Genomic DNA, 18,133 nt, shown 5'->3' with positions numbered 1-18,133 from the left:
TGACCTCAACAGATCCATCCATCTCTACACGCTTCACATTGCTCAACTCTGAACAAACCTCTGTCCAAACATAAGCGTAGACTTTGTCTCTGCCTCGTTGAACAGTGATGGTGAGCAGCAAATGATTATAGTTGTCCGGCAGTTCCCACCAAGCGAATCCTGCAGGATCCTCGTCATCTTGCTGTCTCGATAAGGCACATGTGTTTTCTAAATGAAGAGGAAATGCAAGACAGTACTTATGTTTTACCACTTTTAAAACAGGCTTCCTCTTTGCTGATTTTGCAAACACCTCAACATCACTTAAACATCTGTAGAACCGAGTTAGGTTCTTTCTGGAAAACATATATGACAGTTGAATCAGTTATCCCAAGTTCAGCCTTGGTGCAGTGGAATCATGGCCTGCCAAAATGGTCATGCAGTCATTTCTATTTGATGCTCGATCTCTTTCAACTTACTCGTGTGGATGTGGATGGCACACATCGGTGTATGACTTTCATTTCGTTTACACAATGCTCTCATTTCACAATGAACTGAACCACAAAAAAACATTAAACAACAACCACAAAAACAAAACAATGGAGAATAAGTTCATTCAGTCTGTCACGTGACTGTTGTACAGGTGGAAATTTGGAAATCAAGCCCTGGTGTTGGGCTAGCGGCTAGGGTGCCGGCTTAGGATCCTAGGATCCTAAGCTGGCACCCTAGCCACTAGCCCAACACCAGGGATACACAACTGGACCAGGGATACAACACCAGGGCCAAAAACACTATAAAGCACAATATTTCAAAACGTGGAAAAGTTGTGACAAAACTTGGTGTATGAGTTAGGAAGGTGACAAGAACAAGCCATTTAGATGACGGAAGACGATTTACCGGTGTACCTTAAATAGCTTTAGAATTTGATACATTATGTGTAGGTAAAATGGTGTTGGTGTTGAGCCTGGTGTTGGCTTAGCTCCTTGACTCCAATCAAGGTGTAGAAACATCTCAAAGATGATCAAGAGAAATGGGAGGCACCTGAGCTAAATTTCAAGTGTCATAGCTGGTGTTGAGCCTGGTGTTGGCTTAGCTCCTTGACTCCAATCAAGGTGTAGAAACATCTCAAAGATGATCAAGAGAAATGGGAGGCACCTGAGCTAACTTTCAAGTGTCATAGCAAAGGGTATGAATACTTATGTCATTGTGATATTTCAGTTTTTTCTTTTTAATAAATTTGCAAAACTTTCTAAAATCCTGTTTCCTCTTTGTCATTATGGGGTATTGAGTGTAGATTGATGAGGGGAAAAATGAATTTAAACGATTTCAGCATAAGGCTGCAACAAAACAAAATGTGATAAAAGTGAAGGGGTCTGAATACTTTCTGAATGCACTGTATGTAACGATTCCCTTTCCTCTTGTAAAATGGACAATTGAGGTATCCTTGAATTCCTGGGGGATCTTTTCTTTGGTCCATATCTGTTGAAACAACTTTGTCAGATGATGTACGAGGTAATCTCCACCAGCCTTGTATATTTCAGCTGGGATTGCATCAGAACCAGCTTTGCTATTAGATAGCACTTCCAAGGCTTTCTTTGTCTCAGTAGTTGGGAGTTCCCTTGCGAGAACTTCATTGATGGTACGCTAAAGGAGTTATTTAATGCCTTCCCTGCTGATAGGCGATTCTCTATTTAGTAAGTTGTTGAAGTGGCCAGCACGTCTCTCAATAATCTTGGTCTTTGTCTTGTCACTTAAGAGGGGTGATCCATCTGAGTCCATAACAGATGAAGAGCCTGAACATTGGGGACCATACACTGTCTTCAGTGTGGCCTCAAACTGCTTCACGGTGTTGCTGTCGGAGAAGGACTGGAGTTCAGCAGACTGGTCACTCCACCATTGGTCAAACATGGTTCTAAGATTAGTTTGAACTATCTTGCAGATGTTATAATCTGCCTGTCTCTTTGATGAAGATGACATATTTACCCAGGCTAAGTGTGAGCGATACTTCTCTCAGAGAAAGGTAAAATTAAAGCAAAAGGAGAGATAAAACATGAGGAATAAAAGTTTGCAAAGATGAATGTAGTATGTCACAATCCTTACACAGCATTAGCATAATGAATAGATAGATTAGGATCAAATATGGTGACAGCAGAATCCAACATTGTGATGTCTTGTGCCTTACTGGTGACGGCCACGTGTCGGTTCGCCTTCCCTTCGTCGATAACATCCATAACCTCCTCAGGACTGGATACAAACCGCTCGGTGCATCCCTGCATGTGACAAAAGCAGTCATCCACGTCCATACCCAACAGGAAGCCAGAAAATTGGGGGATCCAAAGCAATTCAAATTAGAATTCGGTCCTTCGCTTACTTTTATAAAGATATTGCAGTGCACGTACCGGGGGGGGGGGGGGGGTGGGGGGGGGGAAACCATAGTCCCCCTTTCGCTCCGTGGTGCGACAGGGGACAATAATGTGCATGCTTCTACATGGACACGTTCCCAGTTTCATAATTGGCAGAAACATTTAAATGAAGAGATGTAAAGAAGGTAATGAAGAGATTTTATTCGGCAACGGTAATATTACCTTTATTGTTATAAATTTAAAATGAAGAATACTTTTTTTTTTAAACAAACCCCCTCTCTTCTTTGGAAATGCCATATAGGCAGCACTTTGCACAGACCAAGGGTTTAATGTTCCCATATTTAAATATACATCTCTCAAATCCCATGAGATAACCAGACTTAAACTACTGCCAATGGGCACAATGCTTTAGCTTTGCTTCAGCCCATAAGCTTCGACCAGACAATAAACCCCACAGGAGGAGTAGTTGTGTTCCTACGTCAAGATTGGATTTGCACTTCTTTTCATTGCTTCCCAAATCTCTTTCAACCTCCCTCATTTTAACCGAGCCCGACGCATTGCTTCGTCTCAAGTTGCCCATGTTTTGGCCCAAGCTTTTGATATTTTGCCCGAAATCCAAAATTAATGTGAAAGGGTTTTGGTGAAAGGCCGCAGAACACGTTGAACTCTGAGTAACATGGCCAGCATAATATACATTTATATAGCATGAGTACAAAAGTATTACAAGTTACAACAAAGGCATTTCAACTTAAAACACTCAAGGAGACTAACGTTCACCATTTATCTTCGTATTACAGTATGGTGATGTCACCTGTGTACTCCATTGGTGTGTAAAGGGAGATCAGCGTGAGATATCTACCTTAACATAGGGAACACGATTCTTGTCTTCGTGGACAGAGAGGTTGGTTTTGGACACTGCATCAACAAAAGAACAAAAAAACAATCTATAAGCAGATAGTGAAATAAATAAATAAATAAACCACAGATGAAAACAGAATGAGGACCAAGCTATCCAACAGGAAGAGCGGTTGGGGGAACTGGTACAAGCACTTATAATTACAGTGACCAAGGACGTCAGACTTGTGAAGGACTGACGAAGTTCATATCAAAGAAGGTGTCGTGGAAACAACCTACCGTCAAGAAGGTCACGGATCTTATCCAAGTAGATCTCAAAGTAAGAAACCTGGAGCAAGAAAACTCGAATTTACAAGATCGCAAGGTATATCTGGTGTTCCAGCATTCCAATGAACAAGCCACCTGAAATGCCATCATCACAGTCTCACCTTGATGTGAAATTCCAGGTTTTCATCCATGGAGTATATGTAGTTGAAAATATCTTCCACAATTCGTGGAATGATACCCATGATGTGAGGATCATGAAGTTTTCCCTGCAGCCATCACCATACGTTCTCAGTTAGAGTTTTCAGAATTTTCTTATATGTACTTACTTTGGGGTTTCGGTAAGAAAATCCAGCTTTGGGGTGGCATTTATAAACATTATCTGTCAAGTTTTTTTAGGGGGTGTGGGGGATACACCTTGGAAACGTATATGTCCCCAAACAAGGAGATAAACTGGATCCTCCTCTCTCCCAGCATGACTTGCATTTTTCCTGGCATCATGTGACCAGTGAACTGATGCACTAAACGTGTTGCTGCATTGCCATGAGTTCCCTTATGTTCATTTTGTGAAATCTATTAATGGGTCTGGGATCAATTCCACCCACCTTCACAATAAAGCCATCTCCAAAGCTTTCAAGCAAGAGGCCAGTTGCCAGACATTTTTATGCTACTCCCTTGTTCATATTGTACAAGCCTCAGTGGCATAATGGTTAGCGCGTCCGCTCTGAGTCTGGGAGGTCGACGGCTCAAACTCCGGCCGAGGCATAAGACTTTAAAAATGATACGTGCTGTTTCCTTGCTTGATGCTCGGTACAGACTTACGGACAAACAACCATAGGTTTGCAATCATTGTGGGCCTTCATGTGCCTAATGGCCTCCTGCAATGAAGTTCCTTTAAAGGGAACACGTGTTATATTCCTTTGATCATGTGCATTACATGCACTGTCCATATAGGTGCACAAATTCATCTACATCGCTTGGAATAATTGCAATCAAGAAGGTTGTTCCCAGAATTTTTCTGCTAATTGCTAAGAGGAACAGAAGCAGCAGTGCAGTACCTTATTACTTTGGAGAATGAATCCCTGTCACTACGGACATTGAATGTTGGATGCAGGTGTAAAAGGAACACCTTGTTATGGCCTTACAGACTGGCAGAACATATGATGAAGCATCCTCTGGCAGAGAATGTTAACTTCATTCCTAGTGTGGAATAAATTTGTGCTTGCTCATATTTCTGACACTCAGCTGGAAATGCTGTTTCCCACAAACAGTGCTAACTAAAGCTACGTTTTGGGATTGGTAAATGGGATCGTCTTACATCGACTTGAAAATCTCAGGAGCACATATGGAACAAATGGAACTCACAGCAGTGGAACGGCAGCACAAATGCATCGGTGACATGAGAACAGAGAATCATTATCAGTACAGTATTATAGCGTGTGTGCGACACACAAATACCTCCATAGTGTGAGTCTTTCCAGAGGAAGTTTGCCCATAGGCGAAGATTGTCCCATTGTATCCTCCCAGCACGTCTGTTAAGGCACGTCACAGTCAGGAAAATTGGTAAATAAACAATCCAAACAAATAACTTGAACAAAGTCGATAGCACGGCATTCAAAATCCCCATGCTTCCCACTTAAGATGACAAAAAGTTTGACCAGGAATGACCCAATATAAAATTTTGAGTTGAAAAAAATGTTCCCGTGTTGACGCGCATGATCCAAAGTCCCCACCCCATAGGTATGAACCAGCGGCCAAATCTAACAAATTGGCACATATTGTCATGTCAGCCCCACGATTAACACCGCTGGGTGACGAATAGCCGTAACGGTTTTAACTCCGAGGCGCTTAGCCGAAACTGGCGGTTGGTCCGTCGCGCGCGGGTGAAGAAAACAAGGTGCTTACTTGAACAAAACACATGGGTTGATTGCCAAAACTGACAACAATGAAACATAATACATAAAATGCAATTCACAATAATGGTTTGTGTGGCCTTTTCCCTTACTCGGTTGGTTTTCAGATGTTCTGTCGGCATGGTGTCGGTTTTTGTTGTTTAATGGGAGGTTGTTGCTTTTTATGGCCGGCCTTGTTGTCATGTAGGAAAAAAACGTAGGGAAAAGCCACAGGAGGCTATCGCAAACTGGGGGAATACTAACTTAACCCCTATCTATATAACACCGCTCCACCTCCGTTTGAAAACACATAAACAACCTTAAGCTCCAGTTTCCTTATTTAATACATTGAGACGTCTCCTACTTGTCCATGGTCCATGCTACACCTATACAATCCTATCTCCACATTGGTATCTAATCATCTACCCCCACAAACGTAACAATATTGAATGTGTTCCCCAATGTTGATTGCATATACAAAGTTTCTTTACAAAATGTTTTTAAAATGTGCTAGTAATATTGCATTTGTCACTATTTGACCTTTTGACCATGCCTCAGCAGTCACGGCCAAAATGGCACTACTTTTGCACCTACTTGCCATTTGGTGATCATAACTACCATGTTTGATGAATTTCTGCCCAACCCTTGAGGAGGAGATAGCGTGACGGCCAGACAGACGGATGGACAGACAGACAGAACTGATTACAATATCTCCCCCCATTAAAAAAAAAAAAAACGTGGGGGGGGGGGGGGGGGGGTATATATACTCTTCTTTTAACTTCCTCTTTGATTAACTTTGTCATATAATTAATTATAGGCCACCTTAACACCAATAAGTAAACATTGTGATCCATTTCTGGTACTCTCCACCAATTTGTCTTGGGTCTTGAAATAATTATTTATGTTGTTTAATCAGGGGAATAAATTAAGTAAGTGTTACAGAAATTACTTTGCTGCATTCCATGACAGGCTGCTCCACACATAAAGATTTGATTGACATCAACAATCTTGGTTTCTGATGGCAAACGTCGGATGAAACAGTGCATTTGTCAAAAACTCCGATATGTAATCAAATGTTATGCAGTCAGTACAAGATTTCTCAAACTTACAGACTTTCATACAATGAAATCATCGGTGGTTAAACCCATGTGGTTAAACACAAACAGTCTTCCAAATAAAAAGCAAGTACACTAAGTGGAATGAATGAATGAATGATCGTTTTAAGGCCATTTTCCCCGCTAGAGCGGGGGTTAGCCTTGCGGGCCCCATGAATGGTTCCCTGTTTGAGGCAATGTTTTTTTTATGGCCGGATGCCCTTCCTGATGCCAAAAGTACACTAAGTGGGTGTGATTCAAGTGACCATTTCTATAAGCCATGACAGAGTGTCCCCTCAAGCATTTGCATTACCGATAATACACCCCTACCACTCCATCCTGCAAAATTGGTGATACAGCTCCAATATATTAGGGCCTGACAGTCATCAGCCAAATAATATATTCCACACCAGGATCTACCAAAAAATTAATTTCATCCGTTTCTATTTGGGACCAATTCCCAAATGCAATGACGTGCAGGCGCTAAAAGTGGGTTCAGAGATCTGCAGCCAAACCATCGTAGCTAAAGCCTTCTAGGAAGCAGAAGGCCGTACCAAATCAGTCAATCAACTTTCCAACCCAAACCTGTCATGATATTAATTATTTTTCTTTTGCAAGAAAATTATGCCAAAGTTTACGTTTTGTCGATTTTGCTCTCGCTCTCTAGCTCCTCGGTCTGCTAATCTGCTAACGATGAAGTGACAACCGGCAGTTTGTCTGGTCTTCTTCAGAGCTGTCAAGGTAAAAAAAAGAAGTTTTTGGCAGCTCATTTGATCTGGTTTATGAAACTGGCTTATCACTGAAGAACTAACTACTTGAGACATTCTGCTCAGCATTCAAAGTTCCTTGAATTGCTTCAATAAAGACCTACTTTTTTACATAGACAAACAGCTTTTGTAACTGTTGGACCATCAGGCCCAAACATACACATGAGTGCATGGGGAGGGGGAAGAAGAGGTTGGGGTTGACGAGGAACTTCAATTTAATCGGAAGGCCTCCACAAAATATGGAATACAATGTCTAATACGGCTTCAAAAGCTGGTGTTGCCTGCTAATCGCCACTGTCCTCTTTCTTAAGTAAGATGGAACAATGATGAACACCACTCAAAATAAGTGACAGTCGTACAAGTAATTATATTTCAAGACATCAGCACCTCCTCAAGATCAATCCCATACCATCCCCAAAGTACCTTTGACTATCTGCCGTGCACAAGCATTATAGACTTGCTCTTGCGTGGTGTTTGGCGGGAAAACACGGTCGAACATATACGGCTTGCCCTGCAAATACAAACGCAGCACATGAGGTGTCGCAAAGCAATCGTTGGTAAAATTCAATGGCATTGATAGTATAAAATTGTATACAACAACAACAACAACAACAACAGGCATTTTAAGGCCATTTTCCCTGCTAGAGCAGGGGTTAGCCTTGCGGACCCCATGACAATCTTCTCCATTTTGCCATATTTTCTACGTCTAACATTGTATGCATTCAGATAACTAATATGGCCTCAAAACAGCAGCAATTGTCTGAAGGCAAGTACTGGCAGGGGACCTCGGCATCTCCTCAACATGCGACCAACAAAAACGTCACTCACCTGAACAAGAGTGACTTTATTGACATCAAACTCGAAATCACACTTACCAAGATAAGTATCGGTGCAACGCAGAGAGAATATTCATTTTGCAAAATTCTTCTCAATTTGTCGATTGCATTTTATTGTGTTAATTTGCAAAAAGAAACAAATAAATACACAATCGTGTTTCCTACACAAGTTTAGTTGTTGAAATGGACAGAGTTAAATCATTCAATTGCCAAGGAATTGGAAACTCTTGTGCTGTGAAAGCATTTGGAAACTTACAAACACGACTCCATCATTTTGGTCCATCTTTGCCTGTGCTGTACCCACACCTAAAATTAATCTATCAAATGCACAGTGAGCTCCATCATAAGGAAATGGAAAGAATATGAAACTACCCAGACTCTTCCTAGAGCTGGCCATCCGAGCAAAATGAGCAACGGGGCAAGAAGGACCTCGGTCAGGGGGGTGACCAAGAGCCCAAAGGCCACTATGACAGAACTACAGAGTTCCTTCGCTGAGATGGGAGAACCTGCCCGAAGGACAACAGACAACAGCAGCACTTCAGAAATCTCGGCTTAATGGGAGAGTGGCCAGACGGAGTGACAAAAAACCCGCATATGACAGCACACCTGGAGTTTGCAAAAAAGCACATAAAGGACTCAGAGCATGAGGCAAAATATTCTGTGGTCGGATGAGACTAAAATTGAACTCTTTGGCCTGAATGCAAAATGCTACATCTGGTGGAAACAGAGCAAAACTCATCACCGATCTAACACCATCTCAACCGTGAAGCATGGTGGTGGTAGCATCATGCTATGGGGATGCTTTACAGCAGCAGGGACTGGGAGACTTGTAAGGACTAGGGCATGCCCGTACTATATATAAGCTAGGACGTGCCCGTACGTGGGTGCCCGTTCCTTGCCAAAAAAAAAAAAAAAAAAAAATTTGTGTAGGGGTGTGTGTGTGTAAACATCCTAGGGCGTGCCCGTACGTGGGTGCAAAAAAACATGCGTGCAAACAACAACAACAAAAAAAAACTTTGAAACCACGTGGCAGTAACGACCACAGAACCCCCCCCCCCCTCTATTTACATGAATGGTTTGGTCCATTCGCAACGACCACAGAACCCCCCCCTCTATTTACATGCAATGGTTTGGTCCATTCGCAACGCCAAAGCGAACGGCGAACGGCTAAATCGCCATAGCTCGGTAAGTACTTGTCCGATTAATTTCAAACCTTGAAAAGGCACATCCTCGGGTCCTCAGCAATATACCTGGCAAGTTTAAAGTATATCGGACCCGTGGTTGTCGAGAAACAGCGGTCACAGACAAACAAACAAACAAACGTACAAACGTACAAACGTACAAACGTACAAACAAACACACAGAGATTACTGGAATTATAGATAGATAGAGGGAACAATGAATGGAGCCAAATACAGGCAAATGCTTGAGGAGAATCTGCTTTAGAGTGAAAAAGACCAAAGACTGCAGCGAAGATTTTACGTTCCAACAGGACAATGACTCCAAGCATACAGCCAAAGCAACACTGGAATGGCTTCAGAACAAGAAGGTGAAAGTCTTTGAGTGGCCCAGCCAAAGCCGGGACTTGAATCTCATTGAGAATCTGTGGAAAATCTTGAAGATTACTGTTCACTGACATTCACCATCCAACTTGACAGAGCTTGAGCAAATATGCAAGGAAAAATGGGAGAAACTCCCCAAATCCAGATATACAAAGCTGATACAGACATACACAAGAAGACTATAAGCTCTAATCACTGCCAATGGTGCTTCTATGAAGTATTGACTCAGGGGGTTGAATACTTATGTAAATTAGATATTTCTGTATTTCATTTTTTATTATTTTGTAAAGATTTAAAAAAAAAAGAGAATTCCACTTTGACATTATGGGGTATTATGTGTAAATCAGTGACAAAAGTGACAAATTCCACTCTCCTCCTGCCTTGATCAACTTGCGCCTATAAAAACCAAAACAGTTTCTTTCACCCATTCTGCTCCCTGGTTTACCCCTGAACTCCGCCTGATGAAAACTCGTGCTCGCCAACTTGAAAGACTCCGCAATAAAACAGGTCTCACAGTTCACTCCCAGGCCTACAAGGACCACATACAACACTACAAAGATGCCCTCTCCCGCGCCCGCTCCGCCTACTACTCTCAAATTATCCACTCTGGCTCCGGAAACCCAAAAGCACTCTTCTCTACAATAAACAAACTCCTCAGCCCCCTGAACACCACCACCCAGTCATTCACAATAGACAACTGCATCTCCTTCCTTTCATTCTTCGAACGCAAAATTGAAAACATCTACAACAGCTTGACCACCGCCGCACCCGCTCCCCCTCAAACCACCTGCCCCCCCTTATCCTGCCATCCCCTGTCTCAATTCTCCCCAGTCTCCCCTACTGACCTCTCTGAACTCCTCATCGGAATGAAAACTGCAACCTGCACTCTTGACCCCATCCCCTCCAGCTTTGTCAAGGCCTCCCTTCCTGCTCTCTCTCCACTTATCATTGCAACAATAAACTCCTCCCTGTCTACAGGCATCGTCCCACCATCCCTCAAAATTGCTGCTGTTACCCCCATTCTGAAAAAACCTGGACTAAACCCTGACACCCTAAATAACTTCAGACCCATCTCCAACCTACCCTTTCTGTCAAAGGTTTTGGAACGCGCTGTAGCCACTCAACTCAAACATCACCTCTCTGCCAATAACCTGTATGAAACATTCCAATCCGGATTCCGCTCCAACCACAGTACTGAAACTGCTCTCCTCAAAATCACCAACGACCTTCTCCTCTCCTCTGACGCTGGCAACCTCAACATTCTCATCCTCCTCGACCTCAGCGCCGCCTTTGACACCATCGATCACACCATCCTCCTCACCCGACTTGAAACCACCTTTAACATTACCGGCACTGCCCTCTCTTGGATTAAATCATACCTCTCTGACAGACGTCAGTTCATCTCCATCAATAACTGCAAATCCCCCACTGCTCCCCTCCCCCAAGGTATCCCCCAAGGTTCAGTTCTTGGCCCCCTCCTCTTCATCCTTTACCTGTCCCCCCTCGGTCACTTAATCCGCCGTCATGGTCTCCAATTCCACTGCTTCGCCGATGACATCCAGCTTTTCATCTCCACCAAGTCCATCTCCACCGCCACCCACTCTATCCTGACAAACTGCATCACTGAAATAAAATCCTGGCTTCAAATCAACTTCCTCAAACTTAACTGTGATAAATCTGAAATAATCATCATTGGCCCAAAAACGCTCACCAAGTCCACCCATAACTTTGCCCTCAACATCGACGGTTTCCCAGTATCCACCTCCCCTCACATCCGGAATCTTGGCATCATCTTTGACCAAACCCTCTCCTTCGACAAATACACTAAACAGATCACAAAGACAGCCTTCTTTCACCTGAAAAACATCGCCCGTCTCCGTCCATCCCTCTCCTCCGTGGCTGCAGAAACCCTCATCCACGCCTTCATCACTTCCCGTCTGGACTACTGCAATAGCCTCCTTTATGGTTCACCCTCAACAATCACCAATAAACTCCAATACATTCAGAACTCCGCTGCCCGTCTACTCACCCATTCCCGGACCCGTGACCACATCACCCCCGTCCTTTACAAGCTTCACTGGCTCCCCATCTCCCAGAGAATCCAGTACAAAATCCTCCTCTTGACCTACAAAGCCCTCCATAACCTGGCCCCATCCTACCTGGCTGACCTCCTCTCCAGACACACTCCCACCCGCAACCTCCGCTCTGCTGGTACCAACCTCCTGACCCCCCCCCCATCCGGACCAAATTTAGATCCTGGGGGGACAGGGCCTTCTCCATCGCTGCTCCCACCCTCTGGAACTCGCTACCTCACACCATCAGAGACTCCTCCTCACTCACCACATTCAAAACATCACTCAAGACCCACCTGTTCAACACTGCATTCAACATTTAACCCACAGCATCTAACCCCTGACTATCTCCTCTCCTTCTCCCTCCTTTGTGCTTTGAATATTTCCCTATTGATTCTTCTTTTTTTGCAATTGTCTTTATGTTTTGCTATGCATTATGTTTTGCACTCTGTCAAAGCGTCTTTGGGCTTCCTGAAAAGCGCTATATAAAATAAATGCATTATTATTATTATTATTAAAAGTTTTCAATTTAATCCATTTTAAATTCAGGCTGTAACAACAAAATGTGAAAAAGGTCAAGGGGTGTGAATACTTTAAGGAAATGTATTTTGCTAGGATACCAGCAGAACCTACCTGTTGCTTTGCTGATGGACCAATTATACGTCGTTTGCCAAAAATGGCTATATTCGTTCACCGGGGACTATCGAGTCCGTACATCACGATAAACTCGACCAGCATATGCTATGGGAACATTTCATTGTTTATTGTAGTGCCCTCAAGTCTATAATTGGCACGGAGGTATATAATAAACTGGAGAGCCAATGACGGCTGTCGGCTGAAGCTAGCGGAAGTTGCTTGGCGGCCATATTGGGAAGCCGATTGTGTCTGCGTCCGTGTTTGATCTCACAATCAGCTGATCTCACAATTTCTGATTCATTTTGGATGCTTACCGACTGTAAGGAGTCTTATTTGTGAACGCGCTGTTTCAAAATGCCACAGTGTGTTGCATTTGACTGCACAAATACCTCAGGGAAGGCCTCCACATGCACATTTCACAAGTAAAGTGACAAACCACGATCGCGGGTGTTCTGCTTTTTCAGTTTTTGGCGTGGTCACGGTGGTGGGGCTAGGTAATTAAGTTTCAATGAAGTTTCAATGAAGTTTGAACACTGTGTTTGAATTTGATGATGTTAGACCACGCGCAGGGTGTGCAATACGACACAGATCTCAAATATAACTGTATTGTGTATTCACTAGGGCTATGTGAGTATGTCAGACTGATGTCTGATTGACTCATTCATTGATTCAGATTGAAGTATCGAGATTGACTCGTCAGCTCGTGATCATTGTCAAGTGATTTAATTTGTGATGAGCTTAACTTAATTGTCCAGTCTACTACTGTCAGGGTTTCCATGCCCTCCTGTGTCACTCGTGAGCAGAAAGAGCAAATGGGGGTTACTTGTGGAAGGTACGAAAGTCCGACACATGGCAAACATTAGCAGATGAAGTTGTATTTAACTATACATATGAAACTCAAAATATTATTTTGATATGGAGTCGTTTTGACTCGGATGTTTTGACTGCCCTCTGAGGTTTTGACCCGCAACCACATTTTGTGACCACAATGTATTTTGTTTCAAGGTTTCCAAAGGATAAGGACTTGTGCCCCACCCAGCAAATCCCGAAAAGAACATTTGTGTTGTACTCGATGCATGTCACATGCTTAAACTTGCAAGAAACTGTCTTGGATCCATGAAAATGATGGAGGATGGCAACAAAAACGTCATCGCGTGGAAATACATCCAGGCACTCTTTGATCTGCAGAAGAGGGAAGGCTTGCGTCTGGGAAATAAGCTCTCCCGGAAACACATCGAGTGGAAGAGCAATGTCATGAAGGTGGACACAGCCGCTCAGACATTGAGCACTAGTGTGGCAGATGCAATTCGGTTTTGCAGGGACACTTTGCAACAATCAGAATTTCAGGGCAGTGAGGCTACCTGCCAATACATTGAAACATTGGACAAACTGTTTGACATTCTAAATTCTCGCAATCCATTGGCACGAAACTACAAGGCACCACTCATGACATCACGAGAAGGACTTTTCCTGCCATTCCTGGATACTGCCTACAGTTACTTGTCCAACATCAAAAACATGAATGGTCAAGTTATGACCAATACGCGTTTGAAAACCCCCTTCATTGGTTTCATGATCTGCATAGAGAGTGTCAAAATTTTGTATTTCACATATGTCAAACCTGCCTCATCTCCCCTGCGATACCTGCTCACGTACAAAATGAGCCAAGACCACATTGAACTTTTCTTTGGAGCGGTCTGCATTGCATGTGGAAGTGGGAATAACCCAACGGCCCGGCAGTTTGTTGCCGCATATAAGCGCCTCTTGATGCGACATGACATCAAGTCTGCAAGTGGGAACTGTTCTGCACAGGACTCAACCAGAATCCTGAATGCGGCTTCCTTCAAGTGCGTTGCAAAGCAGGCTGTGCCTGACGAGAGTCACGACATGTTGGTGGCCAGACGATACGACCTGGAGTTGAGATCGCCGGCAAAAGAGGACCACGACTATGCGGATATTCCAAATTTTGAGCAACTTTCCATCTTTACAGAGTCATGTGTTGGCTATATTGCCGGCTATGTGGTGAGGATGGTGAGGAAGACTCTGAAGTGTAGCCAATGTCTTTCTGCATTGACCAGTAACAACGAAGAATGGCAAACCACACCAATGTACAGCCTGATTGTTACCAAGAACAGGGGTGGCCTCATAGTTCCCTCGCACAGTGTTGTTCGTGTCTGTGAGGCGACTGAACGCTGTGTCAAGAGGCTCCTGGCTGTAAGCAATGGCAAAATGCCTCGTGAAAGTGGGATAAGAGTGGCAATTTCCACTTCTGTCCTTTCTGAGGTCGGTCGGTCTACATTTGCTTCCTTGGATCGGCACATGTTTGACTGTGAGGCAGACAGCAACCATGTGTTTGCTTTAATACATTCTGTATCACAATCATACAGCAAGATACGTTTCCATCATGTTGTGAGAACACTCGATGATGACATGAAGGAAGAGCGCATCAGGAAAAAATATTGCAAACTGGTCCTGTTTGCTCACCAGTGAGGCAACACCAGAGCAAGCTGAAATATAAGAGCGACCTCATCTCTACATGGTGTGGGTGTGTTTTGTGGGTTAACTGTGAATTGTGTGGGTTAACTACATGACAGCGTTTCATGTCATTTATGTGACTGACTCACTGTTGATGTGTTGCTGACCCATGTCAGTGTAGAATAAACTCTGGTTATCATTATATCTGCGTGGTTTCTAACATCTCGGTAATAGAAACATACACATCTTAGTTACAATATAATGACTGAATTAAGTAACATCATATAACATGACAACAAATCAGATCTTTATATTGAGGAATATTATAGAACAAGCCAAAGAATGGCAAACGACGATGTACCTCAATTTTATAGATTTCTAGAAAGCTTTCGACTCCTTGCCCAGAGAAAGTCTGGGTCATAATGAAGAAATACAGCATACCTGGAAAATTAGTGAACCTTGTAAAAGCCCTTTACCAAGACTTTCAATGTGCGGTCGTCGACCAAGGTGAAACAACAGAATGGTTCAAGGTGAAGACAGGAGTTAAACAGGGGTGTAACATGTCAGGATTCTTATTCCTACTAGTGGGTGATTGGGTCATGAGAAGAACGATAAAGAACACCGAGCGGTAATTTTGGGCACTTTTTTTTCAAACAAGCTCTAAACCATTGGATTCCCCAGGAAGAATGCGTCTAGAACCAACTTCAAACTTAATGAACACCATTTCCTTAAAGAACGGGATTCTGAGCCCGAATATCAGTTCAAATATTAGTATTCTATATTAATTAAATAGTCGGCGGTCCTAAAATTCGCTCCAGCTGCATCATCAGTGCGCCACGCCTTTGCTTTGACAGGCTTACGATCGGCTTCCCAATATGGCCGCCAGACTATTTCCGGTGGCTTCACGGCGGCTAATGCTGCGAGGTGGCCAATTGGCTCTCCATATTATATACCTCCGTGATAATTGGTCGGTGGCTGAGTTTGGCTTCGTTTGTCATCTGCCCCGAGGGCAGTTTTTATTCTCGTAAGATAGCCGATCAATCTCCCTGCCCCAAGAGTGAGCCAGAGATTCCTCACATTGTAGATGATGCTTTTTACCTTCGTGAAGGCTGCACCTTGCTGTCTCCATATAAATGTTACTGTTCTGTGCAAAATCGCCACAGCAGGCAACAAATACCAGATCCTGCTCGCCGCTTCTGTGTAGTTCCTCCAAAAGAACAATTCAGCTCAATTCAAAGTAGCTTTTATTGTGATTGTGCGAGCAGCAAGCACAACACCACTTACCGGGCCCGCCAACCTGGAAGTGACGTGGCATCCTTATCCGGTTGTTATATGTTGTCGACGGTGAGGTTTAGATGTTGCAATTGCATACACTAGGGCATGCCCGTACTATATCTATATCTAAAATTATATCCCCCCCCCTCTATTTACATGAAATGGTTTGGTCCAAAGCGAACGGCTTGCGAGTACGGTGACAACCCCCCCCCCCCCCCCTCTATTTACATGAAATGGTTTGGTCCATTCGCAAAGCCAAAGCGAACGACAGTTACGAATCGCAGTTACGATGAATCGCAAAGTAGTTTTAATTAGTTTTAAAACATAGTTTAACGCCAACATAGTTTGCCAACGTGAAATAAATGAATACGCTCTCAAATGTGCCGTCCGAGGCAGAGTGTGTTCGCCACGTTCGGCACACGCGATAGCTCGCTGCTCTCTGATTGGTTGAATCGTTTTTTGGACATAGCTCGGTAAGTAATTGTCCGATTAATATGAAACCTTGAAAAGGCACATCCTCGGGTCCCCAGCAATATACCTGGCAAGTTTAAAGTATATCGGACCGGTAGTTGTCGAGAAACAGCGGTCGCATACACACACACAGAGATTACTGGAATTATAGATAGATTACAGCTTCGCTATAAGTATAAGAGTTTAATCAAAAGACAGACATTGGCGTTTCCCAATCCCCCCTCTTTTCGTTTCCCAACCCGTTCACCCCAACCCCAAGGAGCAGGCCTCAGTCACGAATGCAGATCAACTAATATGTGAGGGAACTCTGGGTCGCTCCAGTGCCGTCAATAAACACGGCACTGGGTCGCTCCTGGGACTGAGAGTTTGATCTGATAACTCACGAGAATGCAAACTGCCCTCGGGGCAAATGACAACCGAAGCCACAATCAGCCACCGACCAATTATAGACCTGAGGGCACTTCAATAAATAATGAAATTGTCCCATATGCTGGTCGACTTTATCGTGAGGGTCATACGAAACACCGCCAGGAGAAACGTTTTTAGCAAATGAATCCTTTTTTTTCTTCTTTTTTTTTTAGCAGTCGGAACTGTTGTCGAGTTCAATTCCGCCGTTTAAATTTTGAAAACTGGTTCAGAAAAAGAGTTAAAAGAGCGTATCGCATTGAGCGGGAATGTGTTCGTGCCTTTATTTAATTTCAAGCGACAGGTAGGCTCCACTAGTATCTAGTGATGGGCGGACTCGAAACAGTTATTCGAAACATTTGCGCCACTGCTGTGTCGAAGCAGTGCTTCGAGGCGTGTATCAGTGCCCAAGTCACGTGGTTGCAGCAAATAAAGCTTCATGACGTCATACTGTTTCGAAGTTTTGGTGGTTCGACGCTTCCAGTCACACAAGCACTCCCCATCAGAATTCCCTATTCCATACACGACTTTCACACACAAATGAAGGTATAAGCATAATATGAATACGCATTGCGAAGAGTGAGAGCTTCGTCGACAATTGTCAGTCGATCGAGTACGCAGCCCTCCCAAAAATCTGTAGGCCTAGGCCTAGCTAGGCTAGGTTTTTGATCTTGGGCTTAGAATTAAAATTCAAATTAATTTTATAGATGAGGGCGAGACTACCGGAAGTAAGCTGTAACACGTGCCCTTTTGTGGTTTGTTTTCAACGTATCCAATCACGTGACTATTGTCGTGAAGGGTGCACTCACCGGAAGTTACGTAGTTCCGCGGGTGGCTATTGAATGGATAGATTGGGATAGACTTTTGACTTTTCTTCCCCTTTATTGCCCCTTTATTGCGAATTCCCCTATTAGATTGGGATAGAATGCAGGACTTACCTACTGTAGGCTATATAGTCTAGACTTCTAGTCGACTGGACCAGGTACGTAGGTCCGACTGGGAGGTACGTACTGAAATCGGTGTACCTGGCTTAAATGAAGTCGGTGTAGCTGGCGGAAAACTGAAGCCGGTGTCGCTGGTGGAAAAAAGAAGTCGGTGTAGCTGGCATAAATGATGAGCGGTTTCGAATTCAAAATCCGTTCTGTACAGTACTGTATTGTAATTTATTGATTTTAATCACCAGGTGAAAA

General features: G+C 43.6%; 2 protein-coding genes across 2 annotated transcripts in view; one reads left to right on the top strand and one right to left on the bottom strand.

The window, feature by feature from the left end:
- The window catches only part of LOC144888467 (uncharacterized), a 790,732-nt gene that overhangs the window by 496,937 nt on the left and 275,662 nt on the right, over positions 1 to 18,133 (top strand). The window lies entirely within an intron of this gene.
- The window catches only part of LOC137437545 (kinesin heavy chain), a 100,591-nt gene that overhangs the window by 48,907 nt on the left and 33,551 nt on the right, over positions 1 to 18,133 (bottom strand). The window contains exons 2-8 of the mRNA XM_078766276.1: positions 7,635 to 7,722; positions 4,917 to 4,990; positions 3,623 to 3,727; positions 3,474 to 3,522; positions 3,199 to 3,254; positions 2,124 to 2,246; positions 59 to 207 (exon numbers count right to left, since the gene is read on the bottom strand). Of these exons, the coding sequence (XP_078622402.1) occupies positions 59 to 207; positions 2,124 to 2,246; positions 3,199 to 3,254; positions 3,474 to 3,522; positions 3,623 to 3,727; positions 4,917 to 4,990; positions 7,635 to 7,722 (644 nt within the window). The remainder of the gene's footprint in view (positions 1 to 58; positions 208 to 2,123; positions 2,247 to 3,198; positions 3,255 to 3,473; positions 3,523 to 3,622; positions 3,728 to 4,916; positions 4,991 to 7,634; positions 7,723 to 18,133) is intronic.

This window comes from Myxine glutinosa, chromosome 12 (genome assembly GCF_964187855.1).
Source record: "Myxine glutinosa chromosome 12, kmMyxGlut1.1, whole genome shotgun sequence".
In the NCBI taxonomy this organism is placed as follows: Eukaryota; Metazoa; Chordata; class Myxini; order Myxiniformes; family Myxinidae; genus Myxine; species Myxine glutinosa.
The sequence above is the reverse complement of the archived record's forward strand: the minus strand, read 5'-3'. Positions and strand labels throughout refer to the sequence as shown.